Source organism: Coenobita brevimanus, unplaced genomic scaffold (assembly GCF_032717465.1).
Source record: "Coenobita brevimanus isolate Jiangsu-jjx unplaced genomic scaffold, ASM3271746v2 jjx.HiC_scaffold_2751, whole genome shotgun sequence".
Classification (NCBI taxonomy): Eukaryota; Metazoa; Arthropoda; class Malacostraca; order Decapoda; family Coenobitidae; genus Coenobita; species Coenobita brevimanus.
The window spans coordinates 60,001-78,836 of NW_027643710.1; the positions used below are offsets into that span (position 1 = coordinate 60,001).

Here is an 18,836-nt window from a genome sequence, read left to right on the forward strand (position 1 = left end):
AAGAAAAAGACAATATTAGGGCTCTTAATCTTTTACATAGCACTTCTAGAATGGCATCACCGAAGCCTCAAAGATGTAAAAACAATGCCTCTTACTTTTACCTAGTGTTATTTATGCCATTCGTATCGTGTAAAACAGATATAAATCAAATGCAGAATAATGGGGAGTTATACAATTAGCAGCCAAAGGTTTGTTAGGAAGTCCTGTTAGCTGAAGAAAATATTGCACCAAGAATAAATGGTCAGATGATGTCAACCTCATCTTCCACCGTCCAAACAATACACATCTCCACACCAGGTTACATGGCAGAGATTTTGAGACATGTCACTCCATTCGTCCCCATCCTCTCCCTCTCTCGCCCCAGAACAATTGTCTAGTTGTTATCATCCTTGTCAGCTGTTGGGACGTTAAAGCAGGAGAGTTGATGTTGCTCTGATCCCAGGTTCATCTGAAGCGTGAACCCAGTGGACTGCAGGCTGAAGTTGCCCTCTTCCTGAAGTCTGCCATTATCCTTTCTGGGGAGGGAATTGGCTCAAGGACGTTAGGTTCAACTGAAACGTAAACCCAGTGGATTAACTTGCCCTCCCCCTGAAATCTATTATTCTCCTTTAGTGGGCTAGGGAATTAGGTTGCGTTCAACAAGATACATTCTCTGCTTGTAGAATAGGCCCACAAAACGTAACACATATAATGGAGTACTGGACTGCACATGCCACTCTAAGATGTAGGCACAATACCAGCTGTGTAAGGAACATTTTGGACAGCTCTACAGGGGCAGTTGTTTAACTGCTGTGGACGGGTAAGCTGGATTAGATGGACTGGGATTGAGCAACATCATATTAGGTCTCCACTTCAAAATGTTACACTACCACTCCCAGATTATGTCTCTAATTCAGAAGGTAAGAATAATGTGCAATGTCAACAACAGGTATATTGGTAGTGGTGTAAATATATGATGTTTATTCAGTGTGTTGTGTAAGTCACGGTCAGAGGTCAGGAAGACAGCTGATGGTATCGTGGGTGTGGGATTCACTGTAGGAAGTGGTTCAGCTACTATGCCAAGACGAATGATATATTGGATTCAAGTCAGCATTTATCGATTCGTGTGTGTGTGTGTGTGTGTGTGTGTGTGTGTGTGTGTGTGTGTGTCTGTGTCTGTGTCTGCGTGCGTGTGTGTGTGTGTGTGTGTGTGTGTGTGTGTGTGTGTGTGTGTGTGTGAAGGTGTTTGCAAAAAATTAGGCCATTATGAGGGTGATGATGGCCTGATACAAAGCTTTCTCGAAGTAAAAAATGCAGCACGCATCTGTCTCGTACACCTGACGTCCCACAATACAGGTAAATCATTCGCTGGGTAGTGAGAAAATTACCCTTCTCATCCTAATGAAAGGAGTATTTTGGATGGCTAGTGTATTTGGTGGATAAAATCTGCCAGTAGTGTGTAGCAGTCATAAAGGCGGAGTTAATGACCCTATCGCTCTTATACCTAGTTACCATTAACCCTTTCACTGCCTCCTTCACCACCACCTGCTATTTCTTGTCTCCATTATCCTAACTACACCTTAATGAAAGCCTGCCTTTATGACGGAGGTGAGGAGGTATGAGGGATAACTCCATAAGGGTAGAGATGATTGTTGGTTATTGTGGGTTTTGGCGTAGGCTAGTCGTCTTGTTTTTATCTGACACACTTGGGTCACTCCAACACCTTGAGTACCAAGTCGTGGTTACATGAGGTTCTGTCAGCCTTAGGTATGGGGCACAAATGAGTCTTTTACTGTATATTTTCATTACCATGAGCAAATTTTCGTCCTTTTGCATCCTATTTGCCGTAGGTTCAGTGGAAGAAGACAACATTGCGTTCTGCTGTCTTCCCATAGTACTTCTTCGCGACTAGCACCATATTGATACATTAATTTCTCGTTACAGCTCAGCATTCAAGATGGAGAGATGACAATTTTACGCCTAACTGAAGTGAACAGAGTATAGTTAAATCAACCCTCCGCTCTGACTATCCCTGGCCATCATCTAACCTGAAAGGGGTTTAGGAGATTCGTCAAATCTGAGGAAACCCGTTAAGTTATGCACATGATTGTCAACACACACACACACACACACACACACACACACACACACACACACACACACACACACACACACACACACACAAGGACATCAGCCATCTGGAATAGGGTAGCCGAGGAAGAGAAGGTGCAGATCTAAGTTATCTGACGTGTGGCCATGAAGGACTTAGTGATGGGATGGCAGAAAGGCCAGTGAGCAAGGCCCGATTTGACAAGCCCTTCCTACCTGCCCTAACTGATCTAATCTAACCCAACCAAACATAAAATAACCTAACCTAACCGAACCTAAGCTAATCTAACCTAATTGAAGCTAACCTAACATAGCCCACTGCTCTCTAACCCAAGCAAACGCAACACAACACAACAACACAGTACAGCACAGCACAACATAACACAGTACAGCACAACTCAGTACACCACAGCACAATACAGCACAACCTAATCTTAGTATTTTTCCCTCTGCCTATGACCTCCAGACTTTTAAACGCAGTGTGTCCAAGCAGCGCGACATGAACCAGTCTTGATTTTGTCTCTTTAGTGTTCTCTAGAAGGGACCCTTTTTTTCAGGTTATTGCATTTTAGATCTTTTATTTTGTATTAAAAAATATAAGCTAACCCTCTGTCTCTGTCTGTCTGTCTGTGTGTCTGTCTGTCTGTCTCTGTCTGTCTGTCTGTCTCTGTCTGTCAGTCTGTCTGTCTGTCTGTGTGTGTGTGTGTGTGTCTCTCTCTCTCTCTCTCTCTCTCTCTCTCTCTCTCTCGCTGCACACCTGTCCATCCTGGGGGTGCCAGGTGTATGCCATCACTGTCTACCTGTGGTCATTAATCTACATCACGAAGCTGCTTATAATTGGTTTATTTCCATTTAGATTATTTTTCAGACCCTGGGTGATTATCGAAAGTTACAACCCTCTTCCTCCCCTCCCTTCCTTCTCTCTCTCCTCTTCTTCCTTCCCCTCCTTCTCCTTCCTTCCCCTCCTCCTCCTTTCCCTCCTCCTCCTCCCCCTCCTTCTTCTTCCCCTTCTTCCTCCATCCCTTTCTTCGCCGATATTTTAGAAGGCTCCCTGAATCAGCTTTAGTTTTTACTCTTTTAATTCCAGTTGTTGTTTTTTTAGTGTCATGATGTAACGTTGAGGTTTTTATGTGTATATTAACGTTAGGTGGCACTACTGATGTTGATATGGGTGTATGTATATTTATATGTATATATTTTATTCTTGTTCTGCTTTTGCTCTTGTTCGGAGGTAATGATCGCCAATGTTGCGTTGCCATGTTCCTTTTCATACATTGTTAGTGAGTCAGTCAGTCAGTAAATCCTTACTAGCTGTGGCAGCAAAAGGTGCTGTGAGTTGTTTGACGGTATTTTGAAGCCAAGAACTAAAGAGTGTGAGATGAAAGGATACTGTCTGTCGTGTGGGCTGGAATGAGAAATGTGGAAGGCAAGAGACAATGCTGGTAGAGGATTGTGGGCCAACTTTTGCTCAATACTGTACCGTAGCCAAGTTTTGTTCCGAGTTTCGTGCCCTTGTTTCCTGTCAGCATCTTGCTAAGGGCGTTGAAGCCTGGTAACGTCTTTATCTCGGCGATTTAGTTTAGTACACATTGTTGTTAAGTATCTTATTCATACCCCACCCCTGCCTTACGTCTGCCTGGCCCCATAGCTACTCAGTTCTACCTCACACTGCCTTAAATCTGCCTTACCCTACCCCACATTTACCCAACCCTGCCTCACCCTACCCCACATCTACCCAAACATGCCTCACTCTACCTAGCCCCTGCCTTACACCTACCCTACCGTATCCTACCTCACATCTACCCAACCCTGACCCACCCCTGCCTTACATCTATCCTACCTCGTCCACCCTACCATACCCAACCCTTACCTTGCATATACCCAGCCTCACTTGTACCTAACCCCTCCTTACCTCACCCTTGCCTTACAGCTACCTTAACCCCACCCCTACCCCAAGTCTGTCCAACTCTTCCCCACCCTACATCTGCCCTATTCTACCTCTCATCTACCCTACCCCTGATAATCCTGTAGCCCCACCCCACCCATCATCACTGTCTTTTTTGCTTAGCCTACTTGCCCTGTCCATTCCGTCTCCTTGTTCTGCCAGTTTTTCTTCACATCCCTGTCGGTCTGTTTTCTCTGTTCTTTCTGCTCACTTACCCTCTGCTGCTGCTGCTGCTGCTGCTCTCTCTCTCTCTCTCTCTCCAGATAGTTTACAATAAGGTCTGCTAAATATCTTCTATGACAGAATTCAGTATGCTTAGTCAGACATATTGAGTATTCTAAAATGGCGGAACTGTAGGTAGGTAGGTAGGTAAGTAGAAAGATAGATAGATAGAGAGAGAGAGAGAGAGAGAGAGAGAGAGAGAGAGAGGTGGGGCGGGATGCCAAGAAAGATCCATTCCAACTTACGAAAGGGACCCAGATTAAGTTCCCTTCATTTGACAAGATAACTCAGATTTAGGTGAAGGTTTAGTGGCCTTTAATGCAGTTGCACAAATTTGGTAGTTGTGGTTATCTGTCACTATCTTTCCCGCCCCCACAGCTGTCTAAATACAGTTGACAGGAGGGTGACGCCCAAGATGTCGTGATGTCTCTTTCGTTTACGTCTATTTCAACTTTTTTTTTTAATCGTTCTGGGAGACTTTTCTCACTCAGGGTCTAAGATAAAGCCTTAAGCATCCTCTTGACTTATCGTGGTTTCTCCAAGTTTCATAATTGAAAGGAGAAATTTACCATTTTCTGACGTGGCCTAAAATTGCCATCTTTGCCTAGTAAAAGTGTTGTTCAGCACGAACACAGCCCCCTCCCAACACACACACACACACACACACACACACACACACACACACACAGTAATGCTTGACAGTAGGAAAAGTATACGGATGTTTGTATCGTAGTCTTAAAGTAGGGCTCCACAACACACACACACACACCCGCCCTGCTAACTCTACCGTCTCTGAGTGTGTGTAGTTTGGCTCTGAGCGTCAGCCTAGTTTGTTTTTCCAGCTTTTTATTGTCTCGTTATTCCGTGACCTCCTTTTTTACCGTCTCAGTAGCTGTAGGTGTCTCTTGCTATCACTTCTCTTGGGATAGTAACTCTTATTTGGCAACCAGTGTGTTTTCCCAGCTTCTCTTGTCTCGTTACTGTGTGCCCTCCCTTTTTATTGTATCTGTACCTGTAAGTTTCGCTTGACTGTTTAAGTTTTTTGGATATTAACTCCTGTCTTCCAACCAGTTTGTTTTCACAGCCTTTATTGTCTCGGTATTTTATGTCCTACTTTTCTCATGAGTCTAAATTCTCGTCAGCTGGTGAGGGCCTTATGTCACCTCTGCCGTACATGCTTATATCAGTTTTATCTTGCATTTAAGTTATGTCTGCAGTGTACACCAACATTCTTAGGCATGTTAACATACAAAGGAATACTAGGACACAATATAGAAAATGTATCACTAAACAGGTGGCAGAAACTCTCCTAATCTCATGGGAACGCGGACGCTGAACTTGCAAGGCATATGAAAAAGAACCTGTTGAGTACCCAAGCAATATTCTCTTTAATATGAATGCATCCTTGGTATATATGCAAGCTACGCCAATATTCAAGACACGAAGATTTGTGACTAAGGAAGGAGCGCTATAAACCAATCTCACAAGAATGGGGATCATGTACTAGTGAGGCATTTCAAAAGTGTGTGTGTGAGTGCATTCAAGTACTTGGGTAGTGTGATGAGTAAGGATGGAACGTTGGGGGATGAAGTGCGTGAAAGGGTACAGCAGGGAAGGAAGGTTGCTGGTTCACTGAAAGCAGTGATGAGAAATAGGGAGGCGAGTATGGAAGTTAAGAAGTCACTGCATGATAGTATTGTGATCCCTACCCTGACGTATGGAAGCGAGGCGTGGACCTTGCAAGAGGGGAACAAGTCAAGAGTGAGAGCAGTGGAAATGAGTTACTTGAGAGGAGCATGTGGAGTGACGTGGAGGGACAGGTTGACGAATGAAGAAGTGAAGGAACGTTGTGGGGTAGATGTGGATGTGGTTGACAAGATTAGGAGAAATACACTGAGGTGGTTTGGACATGTGGAGAGAATGGAGAATGAAAGACTGACTAAGAGGGTGTATGTAGGTGAGGTGGAGGGAGGGAGAGGGAGGGGTAGACCGAGGATAAGGTGGAGGGATGGAGTCGAGAGGTATATGAGGGAGGGGGGGTGAGTTGGGGGGAGGGTAGTCAAATGGTGGGTGACAGAGCGACTTGGAGGCATTTTGTCTGCGGCCACCCTTTGCGGGATTAGGGCGTCGGGCTGTAGATAGATAGATAGTGTTGAGTACTCGAGCAATTTCTTCTTAATATGGTGCCCTCTCTACGTGATGCAATCTGGCCCGCAGGATCTCACCCGCCTCAGCTAAGGGAGGAGATAATTGAGGCTGCTTTCCCCAGTATTTTTATTTTATACCCTATTGCGATCAGGCATTCATTTTCTACTTTGATTAATCTCAGGAGTATGCATAGTTCCTTTCACTACGTCTGATTTTTCTTAACATTTTCGACGAGATGCAATATTTATTTGCATAGAATTGCAGAATAATGGCGTCTAGCAGTACCAAGACAGAATTAACAACATTTTAGCATACCTACGAGGCTAAACAAGCGTATATATTTTTTTAATTCATCACAACATAGTATTTACGTAAGTTAAAACCACATTTTCTCTTATCGTTTTATTTCTTAGTACGGTATCCTGCCAGTCCATTAAGTTTAACAAAGATAAAACTTAAATCAGAGTGACTTTAGCATGAATGACGTACATGGTTGCATCCAGTTCATGTACTTTCTCTTTTAAAGCCTATACAATCTCAGCATACCCTCTGCAGCCGTTTCATCAACATTCTGAGAATTATCATTATTCTTATAACTATGATAGACAACGCAGATGAATTTTCCTCATGTACTCTCTCTGTATCCATTCATCCATCTACTCATTCACCCACCAACCCAACCATCCACCCATCCATCCACCCACCCATCCATCCACCCACCCATCCTTACATACATACTGTACATACTTATACAAATACACACACATAGACATGAAAAACTCTGCTTCACACCCATGATCTTTCGAGTCCAACACAGCCATCCATCGATTAATCCATCCAGCCATCCATCATCATCCACGTTCATCCGTCCACACAACTGCCCATCACTTCACCACCACAACCACTATATTGTATAACGTTCAGTGACGCATACCCAACACTCTTACCTCTGCCTTGTGTTGGAAATTATGTAGATAGATGATAGATAGATAGACACACACACACACACACACACACACACACACACACACACACACGGTAAGGTACACTCATCAGTCTTCCTAGCATCATTTATCTGCTACATATTCTCAACGCTGTCCATTCCCATCTTGCGTTTGTGTGTGTGTGTGTGTGTGTGTGTGTGTGTGTGTGTGTGTGTGTCTGTGAGAGAGAGAGAGAGAGACTTATTAGGTACTAGCATTTTTATCATTGGTATACTCTGTTCAGTTTTATTTAGGCGTAAAATTGCCATCTCTCCATCTTGAATTCTGAGCTATAGCAATATATCAACACTAGAATATGATGCTAGTCACGAAAACTTGCTGTGGAAAGGATGAAGGGGCTTAGTGCTACCTTGTTCTGGCACTGATCTACGGGAAATAGACTGCTAAAGGAAGAAAGCTGAGCCATGTTAAGGGGAATGAACTATATAACCTCTAATAACTTTGCCATCATAGTAGAATAGTCTTATAGAAGTACTCAAGAAGTTTTGGCAATACAGGTGCTTTCTTGTGTTTTCTGTTGACGGCTTGGTGTTATCGATGTCAGACTTATTTTTTCAGTTCTTACTCCCACTGCCACACCCACTCCCACAGCAGCAAACTGAGCCGTCCTCGAAACAGACAATACCAGTTGGGTTTCCAGTGAAGTGGTATTCGGATGTCCCTCTCTTTATATTTTTAGTTTCTCTGGCCAGATAACACTGAGCTTCTCCTCCCCAGGGTAACGTGTGAAGGTGCATCTGCAAGGACCAGTGACCGTCAAAGTTAAGTGATATTTATTCTCTCTTTAACTTGGCCTATAATTGACGCCTCTCCATCCTAAATACTGAGCAATGACAAGAGGTAACACTAGAGTATGATGCTAGTCATGAATAAGTGCTATGGAGAGGATATAGGATCAAGTTAAAGTGAATGAACTTGTTAATTTATATATCTGGCAAACTTCCTTCAGTTAATCAACCGTTGTTATTCTTTCGTCTGTAAAGCTCTAGTGTCACAGATTTTTCCCAACAGCCAGATGTGTGTTGTGTCAGAGGCATTTATAATTTTGTGTATCTGGGCTTCCTTCGTCATTATTGTTGTACGCATTAATGGTGAGGGGGAGACCAAGGATGAGATGGATGAGTGGAGTGTAGAGATATATGAAAGAGGGGTGTGTAAGTTGAGGGAAGGACAGCGTAATGGCAGGGGACAGGGCAGCATGGAGGCGCTTTGTTTGTGGCCACTTCTTACAGGATTAAGACGTGAGGCAACAGAGAGATAGATAAATAGCTGGAACCTTCGCCATATATACAGTTCATTCACGCATCACTACATTCTTATAACCGTGATTTGGCTTTACACACAATATCACCCCTCATGACTCGCCATTTTCGTTACATAAATACCGATAAATTCGTCTACAAACAATCTCAAAATAAATATCGAAATAGATTATGTAGTTTAGTTGGTTAAAAGAGATTGTTTAATAATGTTTGGGTCCTAAATTTTCCCATAATTGTTTAAAATACCCGTGCGATATCTTTAGTAAAATCCCTAAATCGATTCTGGCACCGAATTAGTCAAGGTATATCTTTAGCTAATCAGAAAATTAAGTGCTAACTAGAAAGGAAAAGACAGCATTAAATATATGGCAGAATAAAGCCTGACTACTAAATATCCTTTTACATCGTCGAGATAGTGTACTGTGTAATGACCACTACTAAAACCTACTCAGTCCTCACGTTTCTCCAGCTCATTGCATCTCCATCACATCTGGCATTTTAACCTCTTCCTTTTCTAAAAATTTCTCCTGCTCCTTTCCTCCCCCGCGGTCAGGTAAGGTCAGAAGAAGCTGTATCGGTGCCACCACATAAAGGCGTCCCTCTCCTGCACCATTGTTCAGTGTAATAATTGACAAAACCTGTCCTTTCCACAAGTCTTTCCAGAACATGACAACTTGCGTTTTTACCTCTCACTTTTCTACAATTTCCTCCTGCCCATCCACCCCAAGCGGTTATATAAGGTCATTAGAGGTCAGGATAGACACACAGGGGGCTTGAACTTTACGTGTGTGCAAGAGGGGTCATGTGGTTTTAAGGGAAAGCCAGATGTGCGAAGTTTTTAACACAACCGCACAAGTAGCGTGGAAGCGAAGGAGGAAGGGAATGGATGTTTGTAAGAGGGTGAAGGTTTTTGGAGAATAGAGAGAGACTGTAAGAGGGGATGAGGGAGAAAAGATCAAGGGGGATTTGAAAGTGGCTGGTGATTATTATTTTTATTATTATTATTATTATTTTGTTGAGTTCGTAGGTCACACACACACACACACACACACACACACACACACACACACACACACACACACACACACACACACACTCGGGAGCCAAACACTTGTCATTCATTCCTCTGTATAAAATTCATTCACCCAGCTCGACTTAATGTCAGTTCCCTGACTTCCTTCTCCTCGTCCTCGTCCTCCTCCAGAAAGACACAAATATGCAGACAGCTTTTTAACCACCCTCAAAGGTCAGCAACAATGTTTCTAATGGGCAAAGCTCTCAGCCTAATCAGGTTGGCAACATTGTTATCTCTGTAGTATATTTATCATTGCAAAAAATACGAGTTGGTGAAGTAGGTGGCTAAGTGAGTTGAGAAGACGACTATCATGTTGGCTCAGTAACTGTCGCCGTGTAAGAGAGAGAGAGATATCAGCATGATAAATAGCTCGGCATTGTTATCTCCGCCAGCGAAGTTGGACGGAGGTTATGTATTCACCTATGTCTGTTTGTTGGTAAATCTCTTTGTCTGTTACGTACAAGGTATCTCAAATTTGTTATCGAATTTCAAAAAAAAAAAAATGAATAGATGAACAGGTCCTAGGAAGAATGTACAAAATTATGACGTGGATTCGGATCCGGATACAGGAATAAATGATAAATTTTATCGGGGTCGTGGGAAGTGTGAGATCTCTGATATTTTGGTCACAAGGCAAAGTCAGTTTTGGGCTTGCCCTGAAGGCTTTGCCTTTAGCCTATTAATTATTTTTTTTTTTCAAACCCCGTAGGTTCCGTCATGATATGTCCATCAACCAGTCCACCAAATTTGGTTATAATAGGAACAAAAGACATTCGTTTTTTTCACGGCTGGAATTATTCCTTCAGTTGCCGTGAGAGTAGTTCCAGGTGTGAGATATCGAACAGTTTGATCTGATTTTAACGATATTTGGTGGAGGTGTTGAGAGGTATCCCTTGAGAAACCTTAACATTTTTCATAACGGTAGGATACAAGATCAAAGTCACAGGGCCTATTGCGTTGAAACCTAGTATGTTTCGTCAGAATGGGGGTAGATTTGACTAGTAACCAAGGATGCGCATTCTTACCATATAACTAAGGCTTGGAATCATGACTTAGTATTCAAGTTGTGAGAGTAGCCCTGTTCCGTTAGATGTAAACGTACTGGTCATAGCCAGTACAACAGTAGCTAATGACATGTATTGTGAGGGAAGCGAGTGTCCCTTCACTGGGTCACTCACACTGGACGCTCACAAGGCTATTGTTCCGCCAGACAATGCAGTCGAATTAGTCATGTGGCTTTGGCTGTCACCCTCATTCTTCAAGTATTATCTTCATTTGTCCTGTACTGTTCCTTGATTGAATGGCCGGTAAAGCGTTGTAGGTTTCGGTAAGCGGGATCATACGTCATTAGTAGGCTATTTTACCTTAACATCTTCCCAGATATTTGCCCCTCTAAAGCTTAATTCATGTAGCTCAGTAGCGGAAAAAGACAGTCCTGGGGCTCTACAGCTTTTCCACAGCACTTCTTTGTGACTAGGATCAGTGAAGAAGTAATGGAGGTTGTGCTGATGTGGATGTCATTGAAAGGATTAAGAGAAATACTGTGAGATGGTTTGGCCATGTGGAGAGGATAGAGAATGAGACGGTCTAAATGAGAGTGAGTGTGTGAGGTGAAGGAGGAGAGGAGGAGGAGGAGGAGGAGGAGGAGGGGGAGAACAGGGATGAGATGGAGGGGTGGAGTGGAGTGATATATTATGAGAGAAGTGCGAGTTCTAGGAAGAGCAACCAATGGCAGAGGACAGGATGACTTGGAGGCGATTTGTTTATGGCCACCCCTTGAGGGATTAAGGGGTGTGGCAATAGATAGATAGATAGGTCAAGGTTTCCCATTAATCTGTTTTTAGAATTATTCAGTATGGAAAGAAGTTCATTTTAGGCAAATTATATAGAGCATAGTGGCTGTGTATTTGCTATTCCGGTGTTTACCTAGTGTTTTGTGTGTGTGTGTGTGTGTGTGTGTGTGTGTGTGTGTGTGTGTGTGTGTGTGTGTGTGTGTGTGTGTGTGTGTAATGATGATGATGAAGGTGGTGATGATGGCGAAGGTGATGATGATGAAGGTGAAGATGATGATAAGGAGTGGCAATGCTTGAATCCCCTTGTAAGGCACTCAGTGATGCATGCTGTGAAAATGAGCGGGTTTTGTCTCATCTTATTATGCATAAACCCGGGTTCCTCAGTATTAAGTAATTCTATATAAGGCTGTCACACCTCGTCACTCGTACTTACTTCAACACCAGCCCGACCTCCACACTCACTGTCTGCAGTAGTCGCTTTCTCCTTTGCATCATCCGTCATCCTCTCTTCCTTTTTTGTCTTTCTCCTCTTTTCCTTTTAATATTTCTCCTCCTTTCTTTTTTATCTTTCTATTCTTTTCTCTCTCCGTCTGCATTTTCCTCTCTCTGCCTCATCCTTTTCCTCTTCCTAGCTTCGTCTCTTTCCCCCTTCTTTGAATAGGCTTTCATTCCCCCTGTCTGTCTATCCTCTCCTGTTCCTTTATTCTCTCGTTCTCTCTTTTCTTCTCTTCCTGTCTTCATCTCATTTCTCTGTTTGAATAGCCTGTCCATTTGTCTTCTCTGCCTTTACCTATCCAGCATCCCTCCTCTCTTGTTCTCTCTTTTCTGCTCTTTTTATAATCTCTCTTTTTGCCCTCACATCCTCCAATTCTACGTCATTCTCTTTCATCTTCTTCTCATGCTGTCCTCATCTCCAGTTTCCTGTTTCTATTAACCTTTCCGTTCGACCTCTCTTCCTTCAGTTTTTTCCTTCCTCTTGTTTTAATCACCTTTCTTTTATTCTTTTTCTTCACTTATTTCGGTTAGTCTGCCAGCATTTATATCTCTATCTTTCTTCACCTGATCCTTCACCTCTTCATCTCCCTTCTCTTCAGTTTTTTTTTTTTTTTTTTTTCTGCTAGACTCTCAGCATTGTAATTTCCGCCACATCCTTCACCCCCTTCTGTAGTTCCACCTCTCTTTCCATCTTTGTGGATTCCTCTTGTTCAGACGTACCGGTATCTTAATTCTTAATTCGTGAGGAGGAAGGCAATATTTTTTGATGAACATGTATGGAACGTGTGTATCCCACGTTTTAAGATAATCAGCAGCGGTAAAGATAGACCAAACGCGTTCCATTTTTCAAAGGTGCACCAATAATCATAGAGCACTGAGGTCCTCCTTTTTCCTCTGTAATTTTTGGTTTTATGGCTATGATCTGAGCCTGTTACACATCCTTTACCATTAAACCTCAACGTAATACGTTTCCCTCAGTGCTCTCTGCCTCCACCACATTCTCTTTGACACAAGTTGGAAAAAGAGGCACGATGATGATGATGATGGTGCTGAATAGGATTAGCACTGACGGCCATCGCACAGTATCTGAGATTGTATGGCAACTACATTGGCGTATATGGGGGGGGGGCACTCGGCCATGACCCCTCCCCCCTAGCTTTGTCCCAGATCTAAATACGTATCGTAAACAAAACATTTGTCCATATGGCATAGGTCCCCATGAATTGGTTGGTGTAGAAACTATAAACTTCCCTTATCGATTGTTACAAAATGATGGTTGTAACTAACCAACAGCCTGCATTTCTGAAGAGAGGAAGGGTGTTTTTATTTGTCATACTCCTGGCCAGCGTTACCAGATATACGATAATTATAGCCTGCATTTCTGAAGAGAGGAAGGGTGTTTTTATTTGTCATACTCCTGGCCAGCGTTACCAGATATACGATAATTATCGTATAAATACGATAAATCAGTGCTTGGTACGATAAACAATAACGTCTCTACGATATACGATAATTCTTCATTTTAATGCGATATAATACGATAAATACGTGAAAATATATGGCTAATAATAATCTATTATTATTTTTTTTTTATAAAAACGCTAGTCATTAACAATTTTAACTCGAGATGTAGTGGTAATCAAATTACCCGTTCATCACCCATAAAACGTAGTTGGACGGTACTTGGACCTGTCCGCTTCGCGTGAGTTTAGTGGCCTGCCCGGGCTGCTGGCGGGCGTTGGACGTGTTCGCTTCGCGTGAGTTTAGTGGCCTGCCCGGGCGCGAAATTTTTTTTCCTGCCCAGTTCCGTCACTTTGCACATATGGCAACGTTGCCCTGTGTTTAGTTTGGCAACGCCGCGCAGCAGTGAGCAATATCGAATGCCAGGTTTAGTATTCATCACAATTATTTACTTTTTTAATGCTTGACTATAAATATAATACCTGACTATCTATATTTTACATGGATTGAAAGAATAATAGAGACATAGAGGTCATATAGTTTTCGCTGCCTTAGCTTAAATAAATATAAAAAGGGGCCATACCACTGTCTTTACTTCGTCACTCGTCTGCTGAGAGAGAGAGAGAGAGAGAGAGAGAAGATACTCTCTACATTTTGCTAAAATTAGTTATATGTTGATTTAATGAAAATGCGGTACGTCTTAGGGGTGGTACATGACTGCTCGTTGAGAACACTTATCAGTAACATATGTTGTAGGCCTATACTACTTTCCCTGTCATTTCTTGTCATTGCTCCCAGACGTACGATTCAATCAGCTGTGTTTACAATCGGCAATGGCGCATCACTGGGTCAGTTGCACAGACTGTCTGAGATTATTCACGAACAACAAAGTAGACCCTTAATAGACAACAATAATTGCTTATTTTCCAATCATTATTTTGCATTCAGTCCCTCACTGAAGATCAGCAAATGTGTTCCCAGCCCAATGCTATTACCAAATAGAATATATTGTTTATTTTTTTAATTCCTTGTTTCTCTTGATTTACTTATTTTGCACACAATGGTCTATAATGTCTCATGTCTGACCCAATGCCTGTCATCAGCACATGGGAAATAGCATATGGTGCCTGGTGGTGTTTAATATTTAATAAAGATTATACCGTAACAAATAAAGCTTTGCATTTCATCAAATACAAAAACCCTTCAAGCATACTTAACATGAAATAAAGGACATGAGAACATGAAAATAATCTGAAATGTAACCTGACATATGATTTTACTAATATACCTAAGAAAAACAAGAAAATAATCTGAAATCAAACCTGACAAATGATTTTACTAATATACCTAAGAAAAACAAGAAAATAATCTGAAATCCAACCTGACAAATGATTTTACTAATATACCTAAGAAAAACAAGAAAATAATCTGAAATCTAACCTGACATATATAACTAAGAAAATGTCTAATGAAACATTGATAATCAGGCATCATTGATACCAATATTTCCCAGCTTCCAGCAGAAATTACCAAGGTTAACCCTTAAGAATGATCATGAAAAGCATTTTAGGTAATAAAATATTATGGGTCATTAACCTCTCTCTCTCTCTCTCTCTCTCTCTCTCTCTCTCTCTCTCTCCTGTAAACACAGCTGATTGAATCGTACGTCTGGGAGCAATGACAAGAAATGACAGGGAAAGTAGTATAGGCCTACAACATATGTTACTGATAAGTGTTCTCAACGAACAGTCATGTACCACCCCTAAGACGTACCGCATTTTCATTAAATCAACATATAACTAATTTTAGCAAAGTGTAGAGAGTATCTTCCTTGCATACTCACTTTTTATTGATGACCCTGCATGTTATTATTTTATACTGTTTCAAGCTCTCGCTCTCTCTCTCTCTCTCTCTCTCTCTCTCTCTCTCTCTCAGCAGACGAGTGACGAAGTAAAGACAGTGGTATGGCCCCTTTTTATATTTATTTAAGCTAAGGCAGCGAAAACTATATGACCTATGGCTCACTGCTGCGCGGCGTTGCCAAACTAAACACAGGGCAACGTTGCCATATGTGCAAAGTGACGGAACTGGGCAGGAAAAAAAATTTCGCTGCCCGGGCTGCTGGCCTCCTCCCAGTAGCCTGACTCCCCTCGCCTTGTGTGCCCACGAGTGAGCAACTATACCCAGGAGCGTAAAATTTTGACAGCTTTCGCATTACCTCAACGTAAAACATGTCTGAAAGTAAAATACATAAAAGAAAAGGCACAGAAGAAAAGACCCGTAGTGATGATTTATCGAAGAATAAACAGAGATGTGAGCAAAAGTACAGAAGTGCGTGGGAAAAACAGTTTCCGTGGTTGCAGCCTTCAAAGAAAAGTGCCTTGAAGGCATTGTGTCGTGTGTGTGGAGTGGAAATATCAGCTCAAATAACGCCAATTAAATTGCATGAGAAAAGTGTAAAACACAAAAAACTGTCAGTACCATCTTCATCAAAAAAGATATCTGAGGCATTTGCAAGTGGTGAAGTTAAGAACAGTAAAGCTGATGCAGTAAGGGCTGCAGAAATAAAATTAACAGCGTTCATGGTAGAACATAATGTATCACTTTTAGCTGCAGACCATTTATGTGATGTAGTGAAGGCCTGTTTCCCTGACTCTGCCATAGCAAAGGACCTACATATGAAAAGAACCAAATGCCACAATGTTTGTACGAAAGTCATGGCAAAATGTTACCAGGAAGAATTAGCAGAAAAACTAAGGAATACAAAGTTCAGCATTATGGTTGATGAATCAACGGACATTTCAACTTCTCAGAATTTGTGTGTAGTGGTACGATTTGCAGATTCACGAGAAGTAGTAAGCAAATTTTGGAGTCTGGTACCGATATTTACAGCTGAAGATCCAGAAGGAACTGTTGAGGGTGCAACAGGAAGACGAATATTCTCTGAAATTATGAATACACTGAGTGATTTTAATGTACCTGTTGGTAATGTTATTGGTTTTGGATCTGATGGCTGCAGCACAATGATGGGGCAGCACAATTCCGTTAGCAGCAGATTTAGAGAAGTGTGTCCTGGAATATTTTTAATGAAGTGCATTTGTCACTCGGCACATTTATGTGCCTCCGAGGCATGTAAGGAGCTTCCCAATAGTATTGAACAGCTAGTTCACGATGTTCACAACATCCTAAAACTATCATCCAAGAGATTAGCTCAGTTTTCAGAGTTCCAGGATTTTGCTGGTGTACAAAAGCACCGCATTTTAACACTTTCCAGGACCCGCTGGCTTTCATATGCCGCAGTCGTGAGAAGAATGCTTGAACAGTGGGGCCCCTCTGCAGATGTTCTTTACTGATCTGCACTTCCAGCACCATAAAAAGTATAATGCAATATCAGTAGCACAAGCATATGAGATGTTACATGATCCTTACTGCAGACTGTATTTTTGTTTCTTGGATTGTGTGTTACAAAAATTTACACAATTTAACCTACTGTTTCAAAGTGAGTGCGTTGTGATAACCTCACTGCATGGACAAGCCTGTGAACTATACAAAGATATTCTGCTGATGTACATGAACCGGGATTATGTGATGAAAAGATCTCTGGCTGATGTTGATCCAGATGAAGAATGAGAATTTCTATTGCTTGAACAAGTATACCTAGGGGCATCAGTGTTAAAGAGGACAGTGGAAAATGTAGCAATGTACAACGACCGAGAAAGAATGAAAGAATTTCGTCTCGGGTGTAGATCATTCCTTGTCACTGCTGCCAAGCAAGTGAAGAAGAGGTATGACTTTGGAGATCCAATTTTGTCACGACTGAGCATACTAAACCCAGCTAATGTCGGGCATCAAGGAGTTCGGGAACAAAGTCTTGTTCCCCTTGCAAGCTGTCTGCCAAGAATTATTGAGCAAGATGACCTGACCCTTCAGAAATTGGATGATGAGTGGAGGAGGCTTGGCATGGACAATCTACCAGAAGTAACAAGTATGGCTCAACAGAAGGGGATGATCAAAGAAAATTCCCCTGATAAGTTCTGGGGAACTGTAAAAACGGTGGTTGATGATGAGGGAGTCCCGAAATACGAGTGTGTGGCAAATTTTGCTCTGGCAGTACTCTCATTACCTCATTCCAATGCTGACTGTGAACGAATATTCTCAGACATTAACAGGATGAAAAGTAAAGACAGAAACAGGCTAAAAACCGACACTGTTGGAGACATGTTATTAGCTAAGCAGTGTGTGCAGTGGAACCAAAATAGCAACTGTACTTTCACACCATCAAGAGCTATGTTGCGTAATATGAATTCAAAAGTGCTGTACCCTAGTACAGCTCTTGCTGGAGAGGAGCCATATGATGTTCCAGACATCTACATAGAGTAGAAAAAGGGCCACGTACAACAGTAAGTTCATTAACGTTCTTTACAGTAGAAACACGTGGTCCCAAGATGATAGATTTTTTTTTTTTTTTTTAGTTAGATAACATTAATTCAAGTTGATTGTCAAGAATTAAGTGTACTAATAGTTTTGTATCGCGAAGATTAGGTTTAGCAATTGAATACGATAATTTGAGCCAAAATACGATAACTTTGACTAAGGCTGTACGATATTACTGTCACTGGCATCTGGTAACGCTGCTCCTGGCAAGGAAGTTTGACGGTCGTTAGCTGGCATGAGCAGCCAGAGAAGAGAAACATCATACGCATTACGCAAATATATAATTCTTCTCTTCAATTACACGCTGTTATAAGCACCATTTGATCATAAGTATTAGTATATTACTTTCAATACTTTACCTAAGTAATCCCTAATACATTAAGTTTATTCTTGTATATTGGGAGTGGGACACTCCGTAATATATTATTCATCAGTTTGGTCGTGTCCAGAACGTGTGAGTTTTGACTGGGAGTGTAGCGGTCTTTAGTCTGTGGATCCGATGTGAGGGGAAGGGACTACCGTCAGACGGATAGTGGTGTTCAGCTGTGGCTTGTGTAGTGAGGTTCGTTGTTCAGAATGTGTCAGGGCTCGGGCTTTGGCAAGCCAAGATACATAAGCTTCTTTATATTGTTTTGCAATTGAATATCAAATTAGTGCAATATATCCCACCTGAGGTCTCAAAATGCCCCTAAAAATGCTTGATTTTCAAAAAATTTCCTGGAGGGGCTTACAGCGCCCCCCTAAATACCCCAGCTGTAGAAGCTGGCTTCGCTTGTCCCCTAATATAAAAAAAAAAAAAAGGATTCACCCCTATGCCCACCCACCCTTTCCATGGACTTCCATACGCCACTGACATCTAGGCAGCATCACCCCAGTCTGAAAACACCCACATCCACTCACCATACCCTT

At 42.0% G+C, this 18,836-nt stretch overlaps 1 protein-coding gene across 1 annotated transcript; it reads left to right on the forward strand.

The window, feature by feature from the left end:
- Nucleotides 1-15,724: 15,724 nt before the first annotated feature.
- LOC145390031 (uncharacterized) lies at nt 15,725-17,873 on the forward strand. The gene is made up of 2 exons (XM_080265114.1): nt 15,725-16,321; nt 17,424-17,873. Exons 1-2 carry the CDS (start codon nt 15,725-15,727, stop codon nt 17,871-17,873), a joined length of 1,047 nt encoding a protein of 348 aa, XP_080121240.1.
- The last annotated feature ends 963 nt before the right edge of the window (nt 17,874-18,836 follow it).

Bases quoted from the DNA above. Each gene is read 5' to 3' on its own strand.
- LOC145390031 (XM_080265114.1), top strand. From the start codon at position 15,725: ATGTCTGAAAGTAAAATACATAAAAGAAAAGGCACAGAAGAAAAGACC. The intron at 16,322-17,423 runs GTACGATTTGCA...CTGACCCTTCAG, and splicing joins CTCAGAATTTGTGTGTAGTG to AAATTGGATGATGAGTGGAG.